The 24,766-nt window shown below is 52.0% G+C and overlaps 4 protein-coding genes across 5 annotated transcripts; 2 read left to right on the top strand and 2 right to left on the bottom strand.

Annotated features, from left to right (window-relative positions):
* Nucleotides 1–145: 145 nt before the first annotated feature.
* On the bottom strand, nt 146–4,043 carry tk1 (thymidine kinase 1, soluble). Its single transcript, XM_068750770.1, has 7 exons — nt 3,978–4,043; nt 3,761–3,792; nt 3,290–3,403; nt 2,950–3,043; nt 2,732–2,821; nt 2,385–2,504; nt 146–2,244 (listed from the first exon to the last, which is right to left on the bottom strand). Exons 1-7 carry the CDS (start codon nt 4,041–4,043, stop codon nt 2,065–2,067), a joined length of 696 nt encoding a protein of 231 aa, XP_068606871.1. The 3' UTR covers nt 146–2,064.
* Nucleotides 4,044–4,940: 897 nt separating this feature from the next.
* afmid (arylformamidase) lies at nt 4,941–9,177 on the top strand. The gene is made up of 12 exons (XM_068751153.1): nt 4,941–5,010; nt 5,705–5,792; nt 5,941–6,031; nt 6,709–6,813; nt 6,909–6,957; nt 7,033–7,118; nt 7,214–7,286; nt 7,431–7,528; nt 7,619–7,697; nt 8,193–8,328; nt 8,562–8,666; nt 8,757–9,177. The coding sequence occupies exons 2-12, from the start codon at nt 5,763–5,765 to the stop codon at nt 8,784–8,786; spliced, it is 882 nt and encodes a 293-aa protein (XP_068607254.1). The 5' UTR covers nt 4,941–5,010; nt 5,705–5,762; the 3' UTR covers nt 8,787–9,177.
* Nucleotides 9,178–9,576: 399 nt separating this feature from the next.
* Nucleotides 9,577–14,958, top strand: cant1b (calcium activated nucleotidase 1b). 2 transcript variants are annotated; one of them, XM_068750623.1, is made up of 5 exons: nt 9,577–9,628; nt 12,569–13,144; nt 13,427–13,567; nt 13,636–13,839; nt 13,915–14,958. In XM_068750623.1, the coding sequence occupies exons 2-5, from the start codon at nt 12,628–12,630 to the stop codon at nt 14,283–14,285; spliced, it is 1,233 nt and encodes a 410-aa protein (XP_068606724.1). In that variant the 5' UTR covers nt 9,577–9,628; nt 12,569–12,627; the 3' UTR covers nt 14,286–14,958. The 2 variants fall into 2 exon arrangements, with proteins under 2 accessions (XP_068606724.1, XP_068606725.1); XM_068750624.1 differs by lacking the exon at nt 9,577–9,628 and adding an exon at nt 11,781–11,831.
* Nucleotides 14,959–15,073: 115 nt separating this feature from the next.
* ogal (O-GlcNAcase like) lies at nt 15,074–19,622 on the bottom strand. The gene is made up of 17 exons (XM_068750934.1): nt 19,568–19,622; nt 18,704–18,755; nt 18,483–18,580; nt 18,245–18,375; nt 17,914–18,085; nt 17,740–17,838; nt 17,527–17,666; nt 17,303–17,447; nt 17,064–17,162; nt 16,720–16,985; nt 16,501–16,675; nt 16,145–16,230; nt 15,982–16,074; nt 15,795–15,883; nt 15,598–15,718; nt 15,399–15,528; nt 15,074–15,321 (listed from the first exon to the last, which is right to left on the bottom strand). Exons 1-17 carry the CDS (start codon nt 19,620–19,622, stop codon nt 15,185–15,187), a joined length of 2,088 nt encoding a protein of 695 aa, XP_068607035.1. The 3' UTR covers nt 15,074–15,184.
* Between the last annotated feature and the right edge of the window lie 5,144 nt (nt 19,623–24,766).

Below are 24,766 nucleotides of genomic sequence, written 5' to 3'. Positions count from 1 at the left end.
GTGAGTCGGTCTGCCGCTGTGACCCTTGAACCCAGCTCCCGCCCCGCTGCCGTCCCAGAGGGGGGCGCCGCTTCAGGCGCTTGCAGATGATTGGCTGTAAAACTATTTCAGTCTCATCCGATCTTTACGGCGTCCTACAGGGAATCCTGACCTACTTCGCTGGTGGTCCGTGTCCGTTCTGGGGTCCACCAACTCGCCCCCCCGGCCTACACAGAACCGCCAGCAGATCACCACACCCCCTACCCTCCTACCTACGCCCCCACCTCTTACAACCCCACCACCTACACCCCTACCGCTTACACCATCTATCCCAGCCCTGTGCCCGACGCGCAGCAGCAGCTCCCCGTCTCCTCGAACCCAGAAGAGGACTCCGGCTACCAGCCGCCCCCTTACTGAGGCAAGTGGGGGGCGGGGGGCAGGGCAGGTAATCTGCTGGTGATGCAGATCCAGAACTATATCATATTGATGTGGTTTTAGGTCCTCAGGCTTTAAAGACACCGGGTTGGCTAGTGCTGATGATTGATAGGGGGAGGGGGGGGGGGTACAAAGGTAAGCTAATGAGGCTTTATCAATGGATCAACGCTGGCTCCAGCCTGCGACGGGGACGTGCTCCTCTTTACAGCTGCCAGTTTATTGGTCGTTTCTCTGATCACGTGCCCCCCCCCCCTCTTTGGTGCGTTTATTTGAAGGTGTTATTTTGTGCAGGTCTGTTCCTTCACCCGCAGCCAATCCTAATGCACATCCCGTTTGAGGCTGTTGTAAATGCCCACGCGTCAGAGCGTCGCCCTTTAACCCTTTAACGGCAGATAAGTCGGGAGGAGGAGCACGCCGTCTTTCACCGCGCACTTCTTCAGCGGGTCTGTCTGAGCACGGCGTGCGCCGTGGCGTAACATAAAAGCCTTCCTCTCCAGCCCGACCAGGCGGCTTTGCATTTACACGCCGGTGTTTACCGCCTTGTTTACAGGACGTTCTTCTGGCCCACTGCACGTCTTTGATAGACAAAACGTGTTTCCTGAGCCTGACTGGATTCAAAAGTAAAATGTAATAATTCAGTGAAATGATGACATCTGACTAAAATTCTGTCGCTGAAATTAGGAAGACACGGAGGAAGCGAGCTAGTGAACAGCAAAGATGGCTACGATCAGCTGACTTTTAACAGCCTTTCAGTATATATTTATAAAAAAAAGAAATTCAACATAATCAAATAAAAGTTAAGCTAAAATTGGGTTGATTTTAGTAGAACTATTATAGGTACTAGGATAGAAGTCCTCTCAGCTGCGACCTGAAAAAATGAGTTTTTAAAACCCGGTTCGAACAGACAGGAGCACCAAGCGTGGGAAAGCGTGGTCCAAATGTGCATTTTGAAAAGCGCATTACCTGCCGATATGCCGTCGGTGCCTTATGATGACAAATGTGTTGGAGTGGGAAGCAAAGAAACGATCCTAAATATCCGTGTATCCCAGCTACTGTCGTCAAGTTCTTTTTTTTTTGGTTTAGATTTGGTTTAATTCTGATTTGCTCCGTCGTGAACACGCGGAACCGGAAGCGAACGAGCCAAGAAGTCTCTAAACGACACCTTTAGAACTCAAAGTAATTTAATATTTATCTGGTATTGTGTGTACATTCACGTCACAAGGAGGCCGGTGGGACGAGAGACGGCTTTAATGTTTGCGTTGCCTTGTCAGACACACAACAGAAGTTTAAACCTCACGTTGTGTAATAAAAGACTTTGAACGATCGCTCCGAGTGTTTCTATGTGCTGCAGGGAGGAGACGCTCTTCCAGCCCAGTTTGTCAGTCTGCCGAGAGTTAAAGGAGTTATTTTGGTCCTTGGCATCAGGCGGAGATACTGGATCACGTATCGCAGCGAGTTTCACGAGAGCGGAGGAGAAATATTACATTCAAAACGCCCCAAAATAAATCAAGAGCTTTCAGAATCAGACTCCCCATCATGACGTACTCAACACTTAAAAATAAAAGAAAGGTATCGCATGCAACCGAACACGCCGATGAGATAAACAGGCTCAAAGGAACCATTTGCCGTCTGCTTTCCCAGTGTCAGAGTTCAGAGGTGGAGGGAGTTGAAAAGCTTCCTGGGAATGCCGGAGTCCGACGGTCTTCCCGGGAGGACGCTTGGTGGCGTTTCATCCCTGCAAGGAGCGCAGTTCTCTTTGCCCCCCGTCAGACCACCAAAACACTTCCTGCACACCGCCTGATACTTGTCTGCTCCGCCGATCACCTCCACCTGGTGGGGCAGAAGGACAGGCGGCCATTACACATTCAGTCCAACACAGGAGGGACCCCTTTCATCTACATTTGGAGGTCGATCCCTTTCCCAGCTCCGCCTTAGGAACCGTTCTAACCCCACGCGCGGTTCCTGCTCACCTCCTGCTCTGTGCCTATCCTCTTGGTGTAGGCGGCTTCCTTGTAGCACTGCATGCAGACGGCGTGGAGCTTCACCACGCTCTCTGCCAGCGGGACAAGGTTCAGGATGTTTCCGAACGGCTACAAGAATGCAGACGGGACAGCAGAGACAGTCACGGAACTGACGGAGGTGTAATTCCATTACGGGCACAGACCGGCCCATTATAGCTGGGAATAATGAACACGCTGAACATGCGGACCGTTCACAATCCTTCATTAACGTTAACCGCTGACCCACAGAACGAACAGTCGCTTTACTGACAGGAACTGTGTTTGTAAGCGTCACACACTGAAATGCAGACGCTCACCTTCCTCTGGAACGTTCCATCCAGGGCAGCCACGATGACGGTCTTCCCTAGATTGGCCATCTCCTCACAAAACTCCACCGCGCCCGGAAACTAGAAGACACAATGGAAATGCGTTCAAGGAATCCATCCCACCGAGTTTCTCCTGTTCGGAGCGAGACACCCGGGGGTTAAACGTCAGCACGTAAAGGAGGAAGCGTATAAAAGGCGTCTATACTTACGAACTGTGCCTCGTCAATGCCGATGACGCAGGCTTGCAACGCCAGAGGCCGCAGGTCTGCGAGACGGTTGGCTGGAAGCGCCTCCATGATGCTCCTGAAAGAAAGAAGGGGGGGAAATGACGTGATAAATAAGTATAATGTTGTTAATGCATCTCGCTCAGATTAAAGGGAACTCTTTACTGCCGCCCTTTCATCTTCCATTATATTTAGTCATCTATTTTGGCAGCAGGATAAATTCCATTGATTACATTACAACAATAAACACAGAGTAGGGTACTTTGCTGTAAATTAGAGAAGCTCAAACGACATATATACGTTTGCATCAAATCAGAGGACTTACTGGTCATGTGTCGCCATGCCCGTATCAGAGTAGCGCGTGTCTTTGGCGTATTTGATCACCAGACAGTCGTACTGGGCGACCTGGAAGCGGCGCACCCGGCGCATCAGTTCCGTGCTGCAGAGTCAAGGTTCAGGGGCAGACGGTGAAAGCCACTCTGCATGTTGTGCATGCAAATACATCAAATGACGAATCTACCATGTGACGTCACGCAACAGATACAGTATGCGCCTGCGCACAATATCTTAGAATAATGCGCAGCATTAGTGTCATTAATCTCTACAAAGCATATTGCATTGCCTTAGATGAAAGTATTGGCGCAGTTTTTATGAATGGCAGAAAAACAACACAGGAAAATTGGCGGGACGTTTATGTCTGGGCGGAATTTGTGACAATTAAACATTATTTTTTCCCGGGTTAACGAGCACTAGTGGCTGACCTCGGAAAGGAACCTTGTGTGAATAAATAACTCACCTTTTGCCAGAAAACATCGGTCCGAATATGACCTAAAAACAGACGGAGGCCGTCAGCGAAGCGAAACGTCCAGTTTTAAGACAATTACGCGCCATAGTTACTCGACCGTAGCCAATACTTTGAAGTTTACTTCCTTTTATGCGAACGTCGTTAGTCAAAAGGTGAAGAAAACTACGCTAATGTTCGCCCGTGAACGTTACATCAGTCAGATACGAACCTGAATCTGTCCCCTTGCCTTCCTCGGAGAATTCGGTAGAACTCTCGGAAAACCCACGCAGTCCATTTTCAGCAATGACGCGACAAAGACAAGAAACCAGCTAAACGAGGATAAATAACAATTTCAAACAAACACGTTCTCAACCTCTTTCTTTACGGCGAATCACCGGAAACCAATGTTGAATATTAGCGCGCCACAGTTCTATCTGAAATGTCACCAATAGGCAAAGAGCCACGTGCCACTTCGAACCAATGAGCGTGCACGAAAATAATGCGACTGCGCGAGAGAGAGAGAGAAAGAGAGAGGGGGGGCGGGAGGATGAGAGCGTCGCGTAGGCGCTTCGTCTAACCAATCAGAGAGAGCGAGAGCGTGAGCGCAAGAGAGGGGGGCGGGGGGATGAGGGCGTTGCGTAGGCGCTTCTTCTAACCAATCAGAGAGAGCGAGAGCGTGAGCGCAAGAGAGGGGGGCGGGGGGATGAGAGCGTTGCGTAGGCGCTTCTACTAACCAATCAGAGCAATCATTTGACGTTATCGTTCCGGTTCTGGCATCGACACGGAGGAGCTGCACGGAGGTACGTAAGCTGAAGTTTGTGTTATTGTAGAAATTTAATTCTGTACATGATGCAAATGTATACGAATAATTCAAATTTTCTTATGTATCATTTTCTGTTCGGAATATATATATATATATATATATATATTATAAAGCTAAGTGTAGCGTTCCACATATGCTGTATTAGTGGAAAACTAAAGAGTGACTATACTATAAAGTGAGGCATAACTGATCATTAAGCTAATAACAACATTCATTCATTCATTTTTCAACTGCTTTGTCCTGCGGGCCAAGCTGGAGCCCATCTCAGCAGCCAATGAGCGAGAGGCGGGGTACACCCTGGACAAGCCGCCAGTCCATCCCAGGGCAACTCAGAGACAGACAAACAGCCACACACACACTCACACCCACGGGCAATTCAGCGTCACCAATCCGCCCAAGCTGCATGTTTTTGGTGGTGGGAGGAAGCCGGACAGAACAAGTAAAGGAATTTTTGAAGAGAAGTATTTTTCTATATTTCATGGAACTATGGGGATAATGATGGCGGAAGTGGTAGTAGTAGTATTTGGATTAATAGTAGTAGTAGTAAAGACTGCAGTAATAACAACGGCACAACCCCGACTCTAAAAGATTTCAGCTCATCTTAAATTTGTGACATGGGTAACCAAAGGCTCGTTCCATAAGTACGAAAGAGGCATTCTGGAAAGACAGGGCGAGTTTCTCCACTTCATAAAGCTGTACAAATTACAAATACTTTGAGGAACATTTCACTGGAAATAAGATAGAGAAAAAATGGAACAGAATTCCACCTTGAAAACGTCAAGAATTAGTGTCTTCTTTTCCAAAACGCTTATTTCCTCAACGGAAAATGTGATGTAACACGCTGATAAACATGAGCCCGTCTCACCTGATCTCTGTCATGTCCCTAAAGAAAGAACAAACAGTGAAATCAGGCTCTACGTTCAACAGCCTGTGTTTGGACTTGGATGAATTAGATTTGCAAATCATATGTTTGTTTTAACATTGGGGATGTACTGCTAAGACTAACATGAGCAGCAGAATCCATTTCTAGTCAGCAAATATTCATGAACATTGTCATTCATGAACCTTACTTGAGGTTCAAAACTCAGCCTCATGTAACCCAGTATTAATATGTAACTAACACTGACTTACAGAATCAAGAGAACCAACGGCACGTTTATCTACCGTCTACCCGGATCCGCCAGAAACAAAATGCTGCACTGGACTCAAATGAAGAAAGATGTAACAATGTGTTATCGTCTAGATTTTAATGTTATCTATGATGGTTAAAAGCTTAATAATCTGCTTACAGTGTTTTCTAACTGGTCCTTGTTTGTTTGTGTTCCGGTCCAACACCCGTCCGACTGATGGCGGTGTCTCCACGGGGCAGGCGCTTGAGCTGCAGCTCTCCCCGAGTAGATGGTCCCACAGGATGCCGGCGGACAGCGTGACCGAGGCGCACGTGAAGGTTCTGAAGGAAGGTGGGTCTGTTGGCGCGTTAAATCATAGTTACCCACCCCACCCTGATCAATCACATTTACCCACCCCACCCTGATCAATCACATTTACCCACCTCACCCTGATCAATCACAGTTCCCCACCTCACCCTGATCAATCACATTTACCCACTTCACCCTGATCAATCACAGTTCCCCACCTCACCCTGATCAGGCTGGGTCGAGCAGGCAAGCAGGAAGAATCACCTGCACGATACGAGAGCACTACATCAATACATCGATTCAGAACGGAAGAATCCTCAGCGATTAGTCAGTCGATCAGACGTTCGCCACACCTGGCCTGGCAGATAATGTTCAATGCAAGCAGTCTGCCAGAGACACGAGGAGACGAATCCACGACACTCTGGACAATGTCACGGTTCTTTGTAGCAAGTGATGGGTCCAAAGAAAGCGAGAGATAAGGCTGGCGGAAGAAAAGACTCATGATGACGATGAAGCATGAAATAATCCATCCTACGTGACCGTGGTGCCCGTAGGTGATTGGACACGCCAGTACGAGCGGAGTACATCAAAGGGTTTGTAGCAGATATGTGGTGGCAGACGCGTCGTCCAACCACGGCTGCACTCCAGGGACCTTGTCTCTACGTTTGCGTCGACTCGACTCAACATGGATGCCATGCTTTGATGCTGTGTGTGTCCAGGTACGGAGCGCGCCCGTGCTTCGGCTCAAACCTTTCTCAATGTGCCATATGGGGAGGGAGACGGAGATAAAATGGATGTCTACGTCCCCAGAACTAAGTCCCGCGGTATGTCTGCTGGACGTACACGACCTCGCCCCGTATCCGTGTATGATTTACGCTCAGCTCGAGTGGACTAACGGACCTGAGTCCATCTGTTCCAGATGTCCACCTTGTTATTTACATACATGGAGGCTACTGGCAGCTTCTCAGGTACGGCCAAATGCTCCTTGTGGTTTGTCGATTCCACATTCGCGTTCTTCATGTCGATGCTTTGTGTTCACGAAGCAAAGAGGAGTCTGGATTCGTGGCTGTTCCACTCTTCGACAAAGGTGTGGTGGTGGTTGCCGTTGACTACGACATTGCCCCCAAAGGTAGAGTCTTTTAGTTCTTGTGGGCCAATAGATAGTTTATTGATATTAATGAGGAACTCAGCTTTCTAGCGATGTCCCTTTCACTTCCTTTCTAGGTCATATGGATCTGATGGTGTCTCAGGTGCGACGGAGTGTTGTTTCTGTTGTGCGGCAGTATTCTCACATCAGGTACCGTGTCTGCTGTCACCACCCTGCTTAACGCACCGCATCCAGATTCAGTTTTCAGACTTTCCCTTGGTCCTGCTCTTACAAAACGTCACCGTCACACATTCACAGTGTCCCTGTGTGAATTCCCCATCCTCTCTCTCCCAGTGGTCTGTACCTGTGTGGCCACTCTGCCGGGGCCCACCTAGCTGCAATGGTCCTCTCTACCGACTGGTCCCAGTACAGCATCACTCCTCAGATCAAAGGTCAGGTCACATTAAAACAGGCACATTTTTGCAGTATGGTGGAGAAGCCTGCTGGGCCTTGTCTTGTTACTGCCTCTCCTTCTCTTGTAGGAGCTTTCCTCATCAGTGGCATATATGACCTCCTGCCCGTCCTGTCGACCTACATCAATGAGCCGTTGAAAATGACAGAGTACTTTCCTACACTGATAACAATTCTACTGTTGCCCACTTTTAATTACAATACTTATAACTAGGGGTTTATTTATCGCTACTGTGGCGGACAGAAAAAAATAACTTGAAATGCTTTTATTGAAAAATTCTTTTGTAGACAATAGAATTTTTATAAATAAATAAAACCGACCCATTTGGGTGATTATTTACAATAAATTAGATTGAGGTTTTCAAACTATTGTATTGTAACAAATTAAAAATCGTAAGAAAATTATAAACAAGTTAAAACTGTAATATTTGAACACTTGGTAGCAACAGCCTGAATGTGACTACTACTACTAATACTACTACTACTACTACTACTACTAGTAGTAGTACTACTACTAACTATTCAAGCATAAATGTTTTGGCTAAAAGATGAACTTTGTCATTAATAGAAGTTACTGTGATATGTTTCCTGGTATGTGCCGGTCAGTATTTCTGGCTTTATTCCCTGGTTGTCTCCTGTTGACAGGGAGGTGGCGGTGAGGAACAGTCCCTGCAAGCTGGTCCCTCAGCTCAAGCTGTCCTCGTCCAGCTGCCACATCGTCGTAGCCATCGCTCAGAACGACTCCCCGTTGTTCCGCGAGCAGTCGGAGCAATACTACAAGGTCAGTCCGAAGGTTCTCACGATGAGGTCATTCTGTTGGTCACTGACCTTTAATGGAAGGCAAATTGATTCATATTCATCAAGTACTTGTTCTTTTTTACGATGTCAAACTTGATGAACCCCCTCAGCAATTGCAAACAGACACATTGTCGTAAACGTGTAGCATCACGTTAGCATGTTAGAAGTGGACGACGCTGTGTGCAGCACGTTTAGCCATTTCATCTGTCCTTTAAGATGCTGGAGGCTTCGGGTCTCAAGGTGGCCATGGAAGACGTGCCGAACACGGACCACTTCAACATCGTTGAGCTGATGATTGATGCGGAGTCTCATCTAACGAAGGTACAACAAACTATATACCAAAAAAAGTATTTATGAGCATTGATTCCACGTCAGACTGACTTGTGTGTTAATTTAATGGTTCTTCTGTAGGTTCTCTTGACGATGATGGGAAAAAGCTGAATTTGGTACAAACATCACGTCTGGATATCAGTGCTAACGCACCAATAGGAATATGAATGGTATTGTCCTATTATTGACCCATTTGATCTATTGTAGATTCTTCTGTAGGAAATTCTCTTAACTGAGCTCCATGCATATTAGACGTTGTAGGGCTTAGAATTCAGCTGCCATAGAGTTAAGACCTCAACCAAACACTTCAATGTTATGTTTTGTTGACAAATGCTGTTAATAGAGACTATATTTATGTGTGGTCTGATAACAAATGACTGTAGAATGTAAACAAATATTTACAATAAATATTTAGATTTGATGATTCCAAGGAGGACACTGTTGTATGTATAGTTTGTGGGCTGTGATGTATTTACTGAACGTCATAATGCACGATCGTAGTCTGCCTTATTCTCTACTTCCACACCTGCTGAGCAGGGGCCTAAAAAACCTAACCTTTACTGTTTTATGGTAAAAAATGATGAACTGAAAATGTATTAGCAGAAAATATACTATTGAATTTCATTGCATCTTTATTAGCACATTTTTACAGTAAAAGTACAAACTAGTTAATCAGGGCAGGTCTTGCATTATTTATCTTTTGACATTTCTTTTCACCGACCATATAAAATATATATAAAACGTATCATTCTGAACTATTAATACCTTTTATAGATCATATTTATAACATAAATATGTGCTGCTACCTCTGCCGTAAATTAGTAGTTACGACAGAGGAGAATGTTTACGACAGTCACCTCACGTAGTTCATAGTTCGGCCAGGAGGGGCGCCCTTCTCTGAGGGGCTGCCAACATATGAGTCGACTCGGTCAGACCGGAGAGTTCTGCTCCAGGTAAGCGGAACACCTTCACGTCCCGAACTGGACCGGATACACGTTTAACACCCATTTATCCCTAAACCCGTCACGGGACCTGCTTACAGTAACTGCGTCAGCTAGCTAACGGCTAGCACCGCGGCTAGCATCTACAGAAGGAACCGGCACGTCAGCTGACGCACCACTTCCGGTGCCGAAGTACGTGGGCACTGAATTCTCGGAATTCCGCGCTATAGTTTCGATGTCTGGCGTTTATTTATTGCTACTGTGGCGGACAGCTAAGGGTGCTAAGTCGTGCTAAGTCGTGCTAAGTCGTGCTAAGTCGTGTGATGCCTCGGAGACCAGCTGTTACCTGGACGGAGAGGTTTCTGTCAGCTTCAATGATCGTCAATTCCTCGTGACGTCATTCGATCGGTCAGCATATTGATCAGAACCCTGAGTTTGTCGGGGACTATACGGAAAACATAACCGGTCACAGAGCATAAATAAATGCTCTAAACTGGGAGCCATCATTTTAATAGTGTGAGAACCTGTTCGTGTCCTAAAGTGATAAAATAAAATATTTAGTTTAATTCTGTGACCTTTAAAGGACATATTCTACCCTTTTTCCACAAGTTACCACAGTTCCTCGACACTTGTATGAAATATCTGTGACGGTCGTTGGTCAAAAACAGATGCTGCAGGACAGCGTCCCTCTTGTCTGTCTCAAACAGATGCTGCAGGACAGCGTCCCTCTTGTGTGTCTCAAACAGATGCTGCAGGACAGCGTCCCTCTCGTCTGTCTCAAACAGATGCTGCAGGACAGCGTCCCTCCCGTCTGTCTCAAACAGATGCTGCAGGACAGCGTCCCTCTCGTCTGTCTCAAACAGATGCTGCAGGACAGCGTCCCTCTTGTCTGTCTCAAACAGATGCTGCAGGACAGCGTCCCTCCCGTCTGTCTCAAACAGATGCTGCAGGACAGCGTCCCTCTTGTGTGTCTCAAACAGATGCTGCAGGACAGCGTCCCTCTCGTCTGTCTCAAACAGATGCTGCAGGACAGCGTCCCTCTCGTCTGTCTCAAACAGATGCTGCAGGACAGCGTCCCTCTTGTCTGTCTCAACCAGATGCTGCAGGATAGCGTCCCTCTTGTCTGTCTCAAACTGACGCAGCAGGACAGCGTCCCTCTTGTCTCTCAAACAGATGCTGCAGGACAGCGTCCCTCTTGTCTGTCTGAAACTGACGCAGCAGGACAGCGTCCCTCTTGTCTGTCTGAAACTGACGCAGCAGGACAGCGTCCCTCTTGTCTGTCTCAACCAGATGCTGCAGGACAGCGTCCCTCTTGTCTGTCTCAAACTGACGCAGCAGGACAGCGTCCCTCTTGTCTGTCTGAAACTGACGCAGCAGGACAGCGTCCCTCTTGTCTGTCTCAACCAGATGCTGCAGGACAGCGTCCCTCTTGTCTGTCTCAAACTGACGCAGCAGGACAGCGTCCCTCTTGTCTGTCTCAAACAGATGCTGCAGGACAGCGTCCTTCATGTCTGTCTCAACCAGATGCTGCAGGACAGCGTCCCTCATGTCTGTCTCAACCAGATGCTGCAGGACAGCGTCCCTCATGTCTCTCAACCAGATGCTGCAGGACAGCGTCCCTCTTGTCTGTCTGAAACTGACGCAGCAGGACAGCGTCCCTCTTGTCTGTCTGAAACTGACGCAGCAGGACAGCGTCCCTCTTGTCTGTCTGAAACTGACGCAGCAGGACAACGTCCCTCTTGTCTGTCTGAAACTGACGCAGCAGGACAGCGTCCCTCTTGTCTGTCTGAAACTGACGCAGCAGGACAGCGTCCCTCTTGTCTGTCTGAAACTGACGCCGCAGGACAGCGTCCCTCTTGTCTGTCTGAAACTGACGCAGCAGGACAGCGTCCCTCTTGTCTGTCTCAAGAGTAGAAACGTGGAACCTTTGTCCTGCAGCATTGCTCCTGATCCGGCATGCTACTCGTCTTTCTCCGTCCCAGCTAATCTCCAGAAAGACGACACCCTGTTCAGTTTCCTTTCACAACCTGTTTGTCCCCGGAGGCGTGGCGAGTGTTGCGTAGGGACGAAGGAGGGGCCTCTGTCTGGTGTAGATTACTCATGTGGGACCTGAGAGGTTGTGCAGTTTATTATGGGATGGCGGCAAAGGAGGACAACACGATGACAGGAGAGAAGAGGCGACGGACGGGTGAATAAATGAATTCTTCATAAAGGGGTACAGAGAGGGATGGGAAATGAGAGCCGTGTGTGTGTGTGTGTGTGTGTGTGTGTGTGTGTGTGTGTGTGTGTGTGTGTGTGCGTGTGTGTGTGTGTCGTCCACCTGTGGGCGCCCGGCAGTCCGTCCCCACAGCTGTGCAAACGAGACTTGCGCTTCCTGGGGATGGAACCTGCTAATTATGCGTGTTTAAGGTTTAGAACACGCTAAGAGTTTTTCCTGAACTCTCATTGGTTCTTTTATCGCTGTCAGAGGTGTGTAATCAATAAAGAGAACATTTCAACATTGAATAAAACAATTCAGAGACACGTTGGCGAGGAAATCAGCGCTGAGGTTCGAACGCCGGTTCCCGTGTCTGTCCCAGGGCTCGAACAAAGGACAGTCCCCGCACGTCCTCCTATGTCCCTCCCCATCTGAAGAGCTGCGTGGCTCAGTAGCTGCCATGCATTATGTGGTGATCAGTATAATCAATAAAACAAACGCCCTTGCTCTGAGCGTGTGGCTGTGGAGTATAAATCTATTACGTACATTCCCTCCGAACAAAGCTCTGCTGTGAGACGAACAATCGGAGCTCAGACGCGTCCTCCTTTGTCTTCAGTCTTTCGTTCCCCACGGCTGGATTGGGACGTTGTAAAGACGCATAAATAGACCTTGATTGTTGCTGGCTGTGAACGTAATGACGGCTCTTCAGTGTGTCCTTTGTTCTTTTTGTCCTTGTCCTCTGCTCTCCATCGCAGGACACAATGGTCTCCGCCACCGGCCCGAGCCCGGCAGTGAGAATGGAGCAGATTCTCCCATGACCTCCCTCTTGGTTTCCGTCCGAGGCTTGCCCCTGGCGTTGGCGTCCATGACGCCAGCCACCGCCTCGGACTTGCGCTTCCACCCTAAATGGCGAGCGATCGCCGTGACCGCCCTGCTGGCGTTGGTGGTCCTGCTGTACTTGCACCAGACGGCGGGACGCAGGGACGGCGATACCGGAGGCGACCGCCGCCGCGAGGCTCGGGCTTTTCAAACGCACAGCGAGGTTGTCGACGACGTCTTCGGGGAATCGAGCGGGCGCCGCCGGAATAAGGAAGTGCCGTACAACGACACGTACCCGATAAGTCCACCGGAGAAGACGAGGCACGGAGTCCGGTACAGGATCGGCGTGATCGCAGACCTGGACACGGAATCCCGGAGCGCCGAGGACCAGACGTGGGTCAGCTACATGAGGAGCGGTTACCTGAGCGTGTCGGACGGCGCCGACAGACTGCAGGTGGAGTGGGACGCTGAGAGGGTCACGCTGGAGAGTCACCTGTCTGAGAAGGGACGAGGTAGCGGGACGGAGGCGCGCACGCACGCACACGCACACACGCACACACGCACGCACGCACGCACACACGCACACACGCACACACGCACGCACACACGCACACACACACACACACACACGCACACACACGCGCGCACACATGCACACACGCGCGCACACATGCACACACGCACGCACGCACGCACACACGCACGCGCGCACGCACACAAGCACGCACGCACGCACACACACGCACGCGCACACGCACACACACGCGTGCTTTACCCGTTTGGTTGTGCTGCAGGGATGGAGCTCTCTGAGCTGGTGGTCTTCAACGGGCACCTGTACACCGTGGACGACCGCACAGGCGTGGTGTACCGGATCCACGGCAACCAGGTTGTCCCCTGGGTGATACTACCCGATGGCGACGGCTCGGCCCCCAAAGGTCCGTCAGCGGTCGCCTGTCGCGGTCCAACCGGTCGCAGCGCTGTAAGTGTTCAGCCGTCTCCCCAGGGTTCAAGGCCGAGTGGCTGGCGGTGAAAGACCGGCGCCTCTACGTCGGGGGCCTGGGGAAGGAGTGGACCACGCCCTCCGGGGACGTCCTCAACGACAACCCGCAGTGGGTGAAAGTGGTTGGCCGCCGCGGTGACGTGTGTCACGAGAACTGGGTGCCGAACTACAACGCCCTGCGGCGGGCGGCGGGGATTGATCCTCCAGGTTCTGACCCGATTCCTGCGTTGCTGCGGCCCGACTGGACCGCGGGTAGGACTGACGACTCTGCTTCTCCTCCAGGCTACGTGATTCACGAATCTGCAGCTTGGAGCGAGCGTCTCCAGCGCTGGTTCTTCCTCCCTCGCCGGGCCAGTCACCAACAATACGAAGAGGCCGCCGACGAGCGGCGGGCCGCGAACCTCCTGCTGTCCTGCTCTGTGGACTTCAGCGACGTATCGGTGCGGCGCGTGGGCCCGCTCAGCCCGACCCGTGGCTTCTCCTCCTTTAAGTTCGTTCCAGACACGGACGATCGGGTCATTCTCGCGCTGAAATCCGAGGAGGACGCCGGCAGAATCGCCACTTACATCACGGCGTTTACGCTGGACGGCCGGGTGCTGATGGCAGAGACAAAGATAGGTGATGTGAAGTACGAAGGGCTGGAGTTCATCTGACGAGGACGGGATGGGAGGGACATCCGTCCCCGGGGGGGTTCAGATCAAAGGCGGACTGTCCCGACTCGCAGCAGTTTCTGCTTCATGTTTTCACTACTGTTTTATCCAAGTGTTGAGTTGCTCATTGTTGAACGATGATTGATTTAACTGATGCCCCAGAGGAGTCTGGGTAAAAGGCGATCTATATATATTTATGGTGGGGTCAGTCTGAAGGAAAGTGCGTCTCCTGTCCTGCAGCCGGACTGCTGGTCAGACACTCGGATGGGGGAGGGGGGAGGGGGGGGGGGGGGGCGAAACATTTCTACGGAAAGAATCTCCCGAAATATTAAAAAGGTGTTTATCGTTTTGTATTCTAAATCCGATTGGATTTACAGTGGTCTAACGTCTGCTCTGCGACCTTCATGTGACCCTCAACGTCTGCTCTGTGACCTTTGTGACCCTCAACGTCTGCTCTGCGACCTTCATGTGACCCTCAACGTCTGCTCTGTGACCTTCTTGTGACCCTCAACGTCTGCTCTGTGACCTTTGTGACCCTCTCGTCGGTTTTGCCTCCTTCCATGCTAAAACTGAGTCTCACCTGCCGGAACACAAGCATGAAACAGCATCTATTTATGTAAAGAAACATTTAATAAATCATTTTTGTATCTCTCCAAAATAAACACTCTTGTCCCGATGCCTCGTTTTTAATGTCTCCCATCAACACTGGATTTATTGATCAACATCCAAAGAATAAATCACCATTTTATGATTTCCATGTCGATAAAAAGCAGCAAAATGACAAAGTGTTAACATCTGCTAAACGATATTAGCTCACTCCAAATGGAAAGCAGTTAAAGTTTGACAGATTGCAAACTTTAGGAATTATTCCCACAACGGTGACATCACCGCCGCCGCCGACTTTACAGGGTTGTTCCCATGGCAACAACATCTCGAGGTGCTCCAGCTATCTTAATGGGCTTAAAGGAGGTGGCGTCGGTGTAAAAGTTGAGCATCCTCCAGTCGCTCTGCCTCAACTCACAGAACGCTCCTCTGGAACCTGGAGGACATCGAGAGGACAAACATCAAGACGATGTCCAGGGAGCCTCGGTTTGTCGTCGTCAGGCCTCGACCTACCGTTACTCCTGATGCAGGACAGCAGGTGACCAATCATGCGCTTCGCTGGGGAGGGGTCGGTGACGTGGGGCAGCACTCGCACGGTAACCAGGGAGGGGAAGTCCTCAAGCACTGCGTCCCGTACTGTCCTCTAGCATCAAGACACCTGCCGTGACTCGCCTTCCCTTCTCCAGGACGACGAGACGTTACGTTTGCTCACCTGGATCTCGGCGGCTGCTTGTTTGGCATCGATGAGCGCCAGAGCATATCCACACACGCCACCCCCGTCCTCCATGACGAGCGCGCACTGGGGGGACGGGGGCAGTTCACCTGCAGAGAGGCTGCGGCGGGGCAGAAGAGAATGGCGTGAAACGCGGGAGCCGGAACGCTCCGGGGAGACGTCGGACTCCTCCTCACCCGTCACAGATAAGTGGGGGCTGCATCATCGACGGGGCGGCGCCCCCCCCCGGGCACTGCGTCGCCTTAAAGATCCTTCGCACCTGATCCTAGGACAGAAAGCCACGGCGAATGCACCGTCCGCTGAAATGCTTCACAGCGAAGGGGGTCCCGCCCGTCCCCGTCCCCGTCCCCGCCCCCCCCTCACCTTGTCCTCAGGGCAGTATGGCCGTATGCAGTACACCTGCGTCACGGGGGGGCGTCTGAACAGGTCCCGGTTTCCGTGGCAGGGCAGCATTCTCTGCAAGTACAGGTGTTCATATTATGAGTCACATTTAAGCTTCAGCGCCGCCTTTAGAGCCACTGGTTACCTGGAACTCCCCCGAAAGGCCCCCCCTGAAGCCCCAGGGTTCCGGATCATCGCTCACAAGCTGGGCTGGAGGCTGGCCTTGTCCTCCTGTGGAAGCAAGCATGGCGTCCGCTTAAGTCTCGTGTCCCCCCTGCCGCCCCCACCGGTTTGTTTTACACGCTCCACTGTCAGCTCGGCTATCCCGATTCTTTTGGGGACGGAGGGGGGGGGCACAAGGAAATATTTTGCCAAACTGACGTGGGGAGTGAGAGACCTGAGCGGAACCCAAGCGGAACCGATCCACTGACGGTTCTCTAGACGAAGAGTTCCACGCTCTGTTGCTCGAGGGTTGAATCGGGGAACACGAACCTCTCTCGCCGAGCGCTTTCACGTGGGCCCGAGCCAGGCCCACCCCACTCTTGATGTCACAGATGTAGTCGTAGAGGTCGTACAGAATCCTGCGGTTGGATGCGTTGGACAGACGGTTGAACATCTGCACGACCGCCTCGCACATGTCGTCAAACTGCCGCGCTCTCGCTCGCCACTCCGCGGTCTAGGAAACAGAACTTGGGCATAAACGTTCCGGACGGAAAACACCCCGTCCCCTCTGTAAGCTGCGTAAACACGCGCTACCTCGCCGGCGCCGCCGTGGCCCTGGAGCCAGTCCAGCTCCTGCAGCATGGCCCCGGCGGTCGGCCCGTGTTCGTACGGCAGGTAGAAGAGGTCCGACAGCAGCTTCAGGTCATTCAGGGTCAGGGGCGCCGCGGTGTACAACGGGTTCTCCTCGGGCCCGGGAACGTAGGAGCTCTCGCCCACGCCCGTCTGCACGGGCTCCACATCGGAGGAATCCTCCTTCGGACGAGCTGGAGGACGACGAAGGACGGGAAGGTGAGGAAGACGCACCCCGTCATTGGACGGCTGGCCGGTCCACGACCGTCTACCTCCAGGTCGATCGGCGATCAGAAACTCCGGCAGCCAGTCAGTGAGGGCGAGGCTCAGGGCGTCCTGGGGGCGGTAGCAGGTGTCCCGCGCCTCATCACCTGGCGATGGGGGACAGAGACGCACACAATACACATGATGTCCAGATACACTGGGGACAGGACTAATTGAAACCCAGGATAGATTTATACGCGTGAATTATTTGAATGCATGCGTCCAACACGCTTCTTTCGTCCCTCACCCATATCCGCGTCCCTCTGTCCTCCGTCAGGGGAGGACTTACACCAGGTCGCCAAGGTGTGGATGGCCACAAAGTTCGGGTAGAACTCACAGTTGGGGTTGGTGAGCACCCCTTTCAGTTTTGGAATCAGCTCAGTGGGACGATCCTGATTAGAAGAAGAGACGTCCCTTCGTTCAGGAGACAGACGCCGACGGCGAGACGGAAATACGATGCGCTCTGCTAACCTTGTACGGCCCAAGGAAAAGTCTCTGGGGGTCGTAGTCGTTGGCGTGGATGTTGTCCCAGATGACCGGCGCCCGCTTCAGGACAGAGGACACCTCTACAATGGACTCCACAGAGATTTTGTGGGACACCACTTTGGGACCTGAGGGGGGGGGACGCTTTGGAAAATGAATATTCCTGCTGCGCCTGTGGAGTTTAAACACCTGAAGTCCTACCGGTCCACAGCACATCTATCCCAGGCAGTAGCTTCTGTCCCACCGTGTGCAGGTAAGAGGACTGGGACACGCTGGGCGTGCAGAACGCATCGCAGTAATCTGAAACCACAGGTGCAGCATGAATATAAAACACGCCCCCCCCCCCCCCCCCCCGGGGCGTTGGCGAGGTCTCACCTGTCGGGCAGAAGAGGAAGGTCTCCGGTTCTCCCAGGTGTCGGTACGCTGCATTAGTGACGGCCACCTGAGCGTGGGCGAAGGAGCCGAAGGCCCGTTTATCAGCGGGACACATCTCAGTCCCGATGTCGTCAAACAGTAAAGAGAAGGACCTGCAGCCAAAGTCCTTCACCTGAGGGACGAGGAGGACACCGTCAGGCTACCCTCAGATATCAGAGGCAAGTCTCACACCAAAGAATGGAACGCGTCCAAGACAAAACCGCAGGGCCGTAAAGCCGAGATCTAATCATCCCTCGACCTCCGACCTGCCGCTCGCCGTACAAAGTCCCACCTGATCCAGCTTCCTCTTCAGCGCCGCAACCTCCCGGGGGTTGGAGAAAGTCACGTCCAAGCCGGGGGAGATGGCGTAGACGAAGTCCACACCGTGCCGTTGAGCGGCTGATATCAGAGCAATGAGCTGTCCTGGGGACAGGAAGACGCGTCCTCAGCCGATGTCGGGACGTAAAATGTCGGATTTTAAAGTGGCCACCAGGATGAATGAGAGGATGAGCCGGCGGGCGGAGGCTCACCTGCTTCCTCTGCCGAGTACAGGTCTCTCCAGTACGTCCGGTGTTTGTAGTCGTCCTTGGGCGCATACAGGTATGTGTTCAAGCCCCATTTCTGTTGTCTGCGAGCCCCAGGAATCAAAGGCCATCATGCAAAACAGACATGAGGACCGCAGGAAGTGAATGCCATGTGCTTCCTCTTCCTCCTTCATCCTGCTCTTCCTCAGAAACTTCACGGGACGCACCTTTTAAAAAGCTCCGTTCTTTGCTCCATGGTCCACGGCCGTCCATAGAAGCCTGGGTCAAACAGAACACCGGGTCAATGTGTGATCCATGCACGTCTATTCACCAAACAGAAATCATCTCCACGGAAACAGGTTTGTGGACCCGGTCCCGGAATCTCCACGGAACCAGGTTTGTGGACCCGGTCCCGGGATCTCCACCCATCCAGGTTTGTGGACCCGGTCCCGGAATCTCCACGGAACCAGGTTTGTGGACCCGGTCCCGGGATCTCCACGGAAACAGGTTTGTGGACCCGGTCCCGGGATCTCCACGGAACCAGGTTTGTGGACCCGGTCCCGGGATCTCCACCCATCCAGGTTTGTGGACCCGGTCCCGGGATCTCCACCCAACCAGGTTTGCGGACCCGGTCCCGGGATCTCCACGGAACCAGGTTTGTGGACCCGGTCCCGGGATCTCCACCCATCCAGGTTTGTGGACCCGGTCCCGGAATCTCCACGGAACCAGGTTTGTGGACCCGGTCCCGGGATCTCCACGGAAACAGGTTTGTGGACCCGGTCCCGGGATCTCCACGGAACCAGGTTTGTGGACCCGGTCCCGGGATCTCCACCCATCCAGGTTTGTGGACCCGGTCCCGGGATCTCCACCCAACCAGGTTTGTGGACCCTGTCCCGGGATCTCCACCCATCCAGGTTTGTGGACCCGGTCCCGGAATCTCCACGGAACCAGGTTTGTGGACCCGGTCCCGGGATCTCCACGGAAACAGGTTTGTGGACCCGGTCCCGGGATCTCCACGGAACCAGGTTTGTGGACCCGGTCCCGGGATCTCCACGGAACCAGGCTTGTGGACCCGGTCCCGGTCTGCTCACCCTCCACGACTCCACTGATGAACCGCCTCGTCTCGCTGCCCGGGCCCGACGTCATGCTTCAGCTGTTTTCTGTTCACGATTGGATATTTCCCAGGAAGAAGCGCCGACCGGAAGAGAAGCCACGCAGCTTGAAACGCGTTCGACTTTGATCGCTGCGTCTGAAGTTGTAAACACTGAAGGAAAGCATCTCCTATTTTATGATGACGGAAGTTCACCTGTCAGACGCACGCTGACGTGACGACGACAGCGCGAACGTCTTAAAGGGACAGTGTCCTAATAAATATCTTAAAGGGACAGTTCCTACAAGGGCCCGCAAAGGGAATGTCAAAACTCGAAAGCGTCCATCCACCGATTTGGATCCAGTAAAAACATTTTGAAGGTTTTTCTTTGTAGCTTGTCCAACCTTTTTAGCAAGTTTCAACAAGAGAGTTTATCATCTGAGAGTTTTTGTGAGACCTGTAGAAATGTCAGGGCAGAGATAGAATCCTACGCTTCAGTATAATATATGATGCTTCATAGCTTATTTTAACCATTTTAAAGTCAATATTCCACATTCAAGGTCTTTAATTTAAACGCGATGGAAGGAAGTACTCTGGTATAATATGATACTGCACAATGAGTACGCCACCTGATTCTTCTGATGCTTATACAGATATAATATATCTGGAAGGATGCTCGTATCTCAAAGCAGCAGGAAGCTTGATCGTTACTCGAGTCTGAATATTATGCTAAAATGAAATCACTTATGTCGAATCGTCATCAGAAAATGTAATAAACATTTTTTATTCTTAAGTGCAAATATTAGTGGATTTAAAAACTCCATGTCAAATGATCAGCGCTTTGTATTTATGCATATCAGCTGCATACACAGCAAACATAATGTATGGGACAAAGCATGCAGAAACAAACATAAATGTTCTCTTCATCCCTTTCATACTCCCCCCACCCCCCACCCCCCACTCAGCTCCGCTACCGCTTCGATCCGCCCTGGGCCTGTTTCAGCAGCTGATCGAAGTCCAGTTCCTCAAATCTGCTCTTGGCCGGAGACGGGTCTGCGTCTCGGATTGCATCTGAGAAGGACGGAGACGTTTAATGTTGGATTATTGTCTCTAGGCTGACTAGGTTTGCTGGAGGGACACAGTTCCACCTGCAGAAGGTAAGACGGGCGTCTCACCGAGGTCAGCGTAGTCCGAGTAACAGAACTGTCTCCTTCCGCCGAAGCACAGGTCAAAGGGCAGCTCGTCAGGCCTCCGGAGCTTGCTGCCTTTACGGATGGCAGCAAAAGCATCCTTCATGTTGGAGAACGTGACGAACCCATAGTGGTGACTATGGAAACAAAGGGGACGCATGTCAATCGGCAGAAACAGACATTTTAATTGTAAAGCGAAAACGACTCTACCGTGGGCGAGAACCATTTGAAACGTTTCAGCCGAGCGTGCCTACCCTCGCTCTCGAAAGTGAAGCGACACGCATTCCACTTGTCCGAACTCAGAGAAGCGTTCCCTCAGGTTGCCGGGGGTCATGGACCCGCAGATGCGACCGACGTAGACCACTCTCCGCTCCTCCTGCACCAGGGTCGATTTAAAACTCTTTACTCAACGCAAAACGTGAAAACAGAGATCAACACACGCTCCCGATCTTTTACTCACTATGGCTTTAAGTTTCCGTTTCCTGATCTCACGCTCGCTCCGGAGCCTCCCGGACCCGCCCCTGATTTAGACGTGAGGAGTTTAGCAAAGAACGTCTGTATCTTGAATTCCTTTATCACAGCTCCTTATGGACTGACCTGTGAACCTCGTTCCATTGCCTACTGTGGAGCCGCCGAGCTGGTGATCGAGATCGGGACCAGGATCTGGATCTTGACCTGCTGCATCTCGATCTTGAGTAAGTCCACCCGCAGTCCGGGGATGGGGAGCGGGAAACGGAGCGAGAGGGGGTCGGCGCGCAAGAACTGCTCTCGGCTCGCTTGTGACGCCGCCTGCGAGAACAAATGAGATGTGTGATAAACAAAGAGAACAAATAAACACCGGCCGAGAACGTCGATTAAAGGAGACGATTACTGTTGTCTCTTTGGAGAGCGAGATGCAGAGCTGGACGAGGAAGACGAGGAAGAACTGGAGCCAGAATACGGAGATCTTCTCCGATGCCTGCTTCTGTCCCTTCCTCGGACCAGAGAGCTCCGTGGAGGTGGAGGGAGGCGGTCTGCGGCGGTGCTGCCTGAAGGAGGCGGGGCTCCGTCGGTCGATGGAGTCCAGCGTTCCCCAGGAAGACCTCGATCGACAGCTGTGAGGGCTGTGGCATCACCTTCAGTGGAGGAGGAGGAGGTCCGTCTGCATTTGGAAGTGTCTGCAGTCGCCTGCGGTTCACCAGCGCTGCTGCAAATATCCCCGAGTTTAGCCGCTCCGCTCTCGGGAGTCGCGTTTGTGGAGGAACCGTCCTCCTGTCCGCAGTAATCGTGATCAGACGATATAGATGAGTACAAGTGTGGCGCGGCGGGAGCTGCAGGGAACTCTGTGTGCGTCTTCCGGGACCGCAGAGGTCGCGGGTCGATTATCTGAACGGCCTTGGACGTAGGATTTTTGCGTCTTGCTAGCAGATGAGCTCCGATAACAACGTCAGAGCCGAAGGGCTCTGGGATGTCCACCAGCGAATCGCTGAGGGCTTCGGGGGGCTCTGGGGAGTTCAAAGACCTTGAAGATTCCAGTGTCTTCACACGAGGATCCACTCGGTGGTATTTAGCTGGAACAGGAACAAGACGTTACACAGAAGTAGAAGCGAGTAAAGAGATGGCGTGACCCAAGCAACCTGGTTACCCACCTTGCGTTTCCTCAAACTGCTCCAGCAGGCTGGTCAGATCAGGAGCTTCTATTCCTAACGGAGGGGAGCAAACAGACGCGGCGCCGTTACGCTGAAGGCACTCCCAACACTTCAGTTCCCTCGCTGACGGACGTCTCGACAGCTTACCTGCGTCTGCTGTACTGCAGTCAAACCCAGGAGTGGGCCGTCCTTCGTCCTTCGCCGCTATGGACGCTTCTGATTGACTTGGTGGCAGAGAACTACTTTGTCCTGGCTTGATGTCTTTGGTTCGGATCAGGGAGTTCGCATGAGGTCGTTCCCGGCCCTCTGGGGAGGGTTTGCCAGTTGTCGCGTCTGATTGACAGGAAGTACCTGAGGCCATTCCCAAGAAGCTGGATTTCACATCCTGGTTTGGTGGCAACCCTTTGGGTTCTGGCCCGAATGAGGAGGACTGTTGTTGAAGAGACGTCCCCGAGGAACTATTTGGAATTTCTTCAAAGTGCCTGGTGTCGTCAAAGTTGGAATATCCATCTGGGAACTCCATTTGGGACATTGACCAGGAGTGGTGTGTGTGTTGGGATGTCCCGCTGAGCGACAGTGGGACGAGGACAGGATTTGGGGGGTCACTGCTGAGCAGATTCGGGTTCTTCGCCGCATGCTTTTTGCTCTCGGACACCTTAGCGCCGACGCCACGCAGGTTCTGAGCAAGTGAGCTGATGTTGGACTCAGTTCTTCTGCGCTTCGATTCGCTGCGGCCTGTTCGGGCCCCTGAAGGGTGCGGCCCGGGCAGAGCAGCGATGCGTTCAGTCTCGGAACCGGAAACTTGACATCTGCGCAGCTGATCAGCACAGATGTTTGGTCTCTGTCCCTGTAAACCGAAGAAGGGGGCAAGGCCCTTGGGGGGCTCAGAAACAGAGGGCCATTTGGCGGTGCAGTTACCCTGTTTCTCCACCAGGGGCTGTCTCTTTTGGCACAGCTGCCGGTACTGTTGGAGGCTCAGTGGCTTGGCCTTCGTCTCACCTTTCAGCGGTAGAACCGCAGCTTGGTTGCTGCTCGTCTCCGAGGACAGTTCAAACGAGTCCGCTGGACGTTCAGGTGCTTCTTTGGTGTTGGGTGGAACCGACACAGTCTCGGCGGTGGGCTTCTTCTCTACGGATGGACCGCCGGGCGACATCCCACTCAGCAGGACCCTCTTCGAGAGTTCACCATTATCCCTCTCGTTGTTACCCTCGTCTTCAGACACAACATTTACCTCTTCATCAAGCTCCTCGTTCGGTCTCTCATACTTCCACACCTCTTCCTGAGAGAAGAAGGTGCGCTTCCTCCCCGGTTTATCCCCGCCCTCTTCCAGGTGCAGCCGTAGACAGTAGGGGTGCATGATCTTCACCAGGTTGGCGAGCGAGGAGGAGGTGAAAACCTCTGCTTCGGCCTCGGCCTTTTTATTTTTCGCGTGGAACGACGCTTTGGGTTGTTTGACACACCGATTGCCGCTTTGTCCCATTTTTCTCGCGTCCTTCTTTTCTCCATCCATTTTAATTGTGGATTTTGAATTTGGCGATTTGATTCTTGGCCGGAGTCTTTCGGCAAGAGATGGTTCCTGGTAAGAGGAGACAACGACAAAAACTCTTTGATGTTCTGTTGATGCATAATCGGTTTGTTTTGTCTCCGGTGTCTGGACTCAATCAGCGTCAACAGAACGTGCAGACACAGAACATCCAATGATCTGGGATCGCTCACCACTGAGTCGTTCCGCCTCTCTGGGCGGGCGAGGAGTTTTGTGTCGGGCAGAGTGTCAAAGGGAGACAGCGCTCCGTCTTCGTCCCCCACGCTGTCCAGCATGTCAGTCAGGGCTGACAGCAGAGTCTCGCTGTCTTCCTCCGCTCCACTCTGGTCCTGAAAAATGGCAGCAAAGCCACACTGAATCAGCGACCCCCCCCTCGAGATGCTGCCCGGAGGGGCTCGATTTGCATCAACGCTGACCTCTGATGCGAGACCAGAGTCTTCAAAAATGGCCAGGATTGACTGAGCCATGCAGGACTGGGTGTCCTCATCGTCCTCTTCCTCCTCCACACCTTCCTCACCACACCGACTCGGGACCAACTGTGGACACACAAACTCGCAATTAATAGATTTCATTTGTTGTGAACATGCTGCTAGGTGTAACCAGCAAAACGCACGCTCACACACACACACAGTGAGGCAGAGGAGAATAATTAATGATTAGTCTTCTATCTATTCACCAATCATCTGGGTAAATACAGTAAACACATCTGGAACATCGGATCCGTTCAGGCTTTGATCTGTCCCACTAAAGGGGACCGCGCAGCGCGCGTCAAGGGTCCAGCCGTCCTAAAGTGGAAGTGACGCGCCTCGGGTCTCTGACGGCGGACTAACATCGTGAGA

The sequence above is a fragment of the Brachionichthys hirsutus genome, chromosome 17 (assembly GCF_040956055.1).
Source record: "Brachionichthys hirsutus isolate HB-005 chromosome 17, CSIRO-AGI_Bhir_v1, whole genome shotgun sequence".
Taxonomy (NCBI): domain Eukaryota; kingdom Metazoa; phylum Chordata; class Actinopteri; order Lophiiformes; family Brachionichthyidae; genus Brachionichthys; species Brachionichthys hirsutus.
This window is presented reverse-complemented; position numbering and strand designations above follow the sequence as displayed.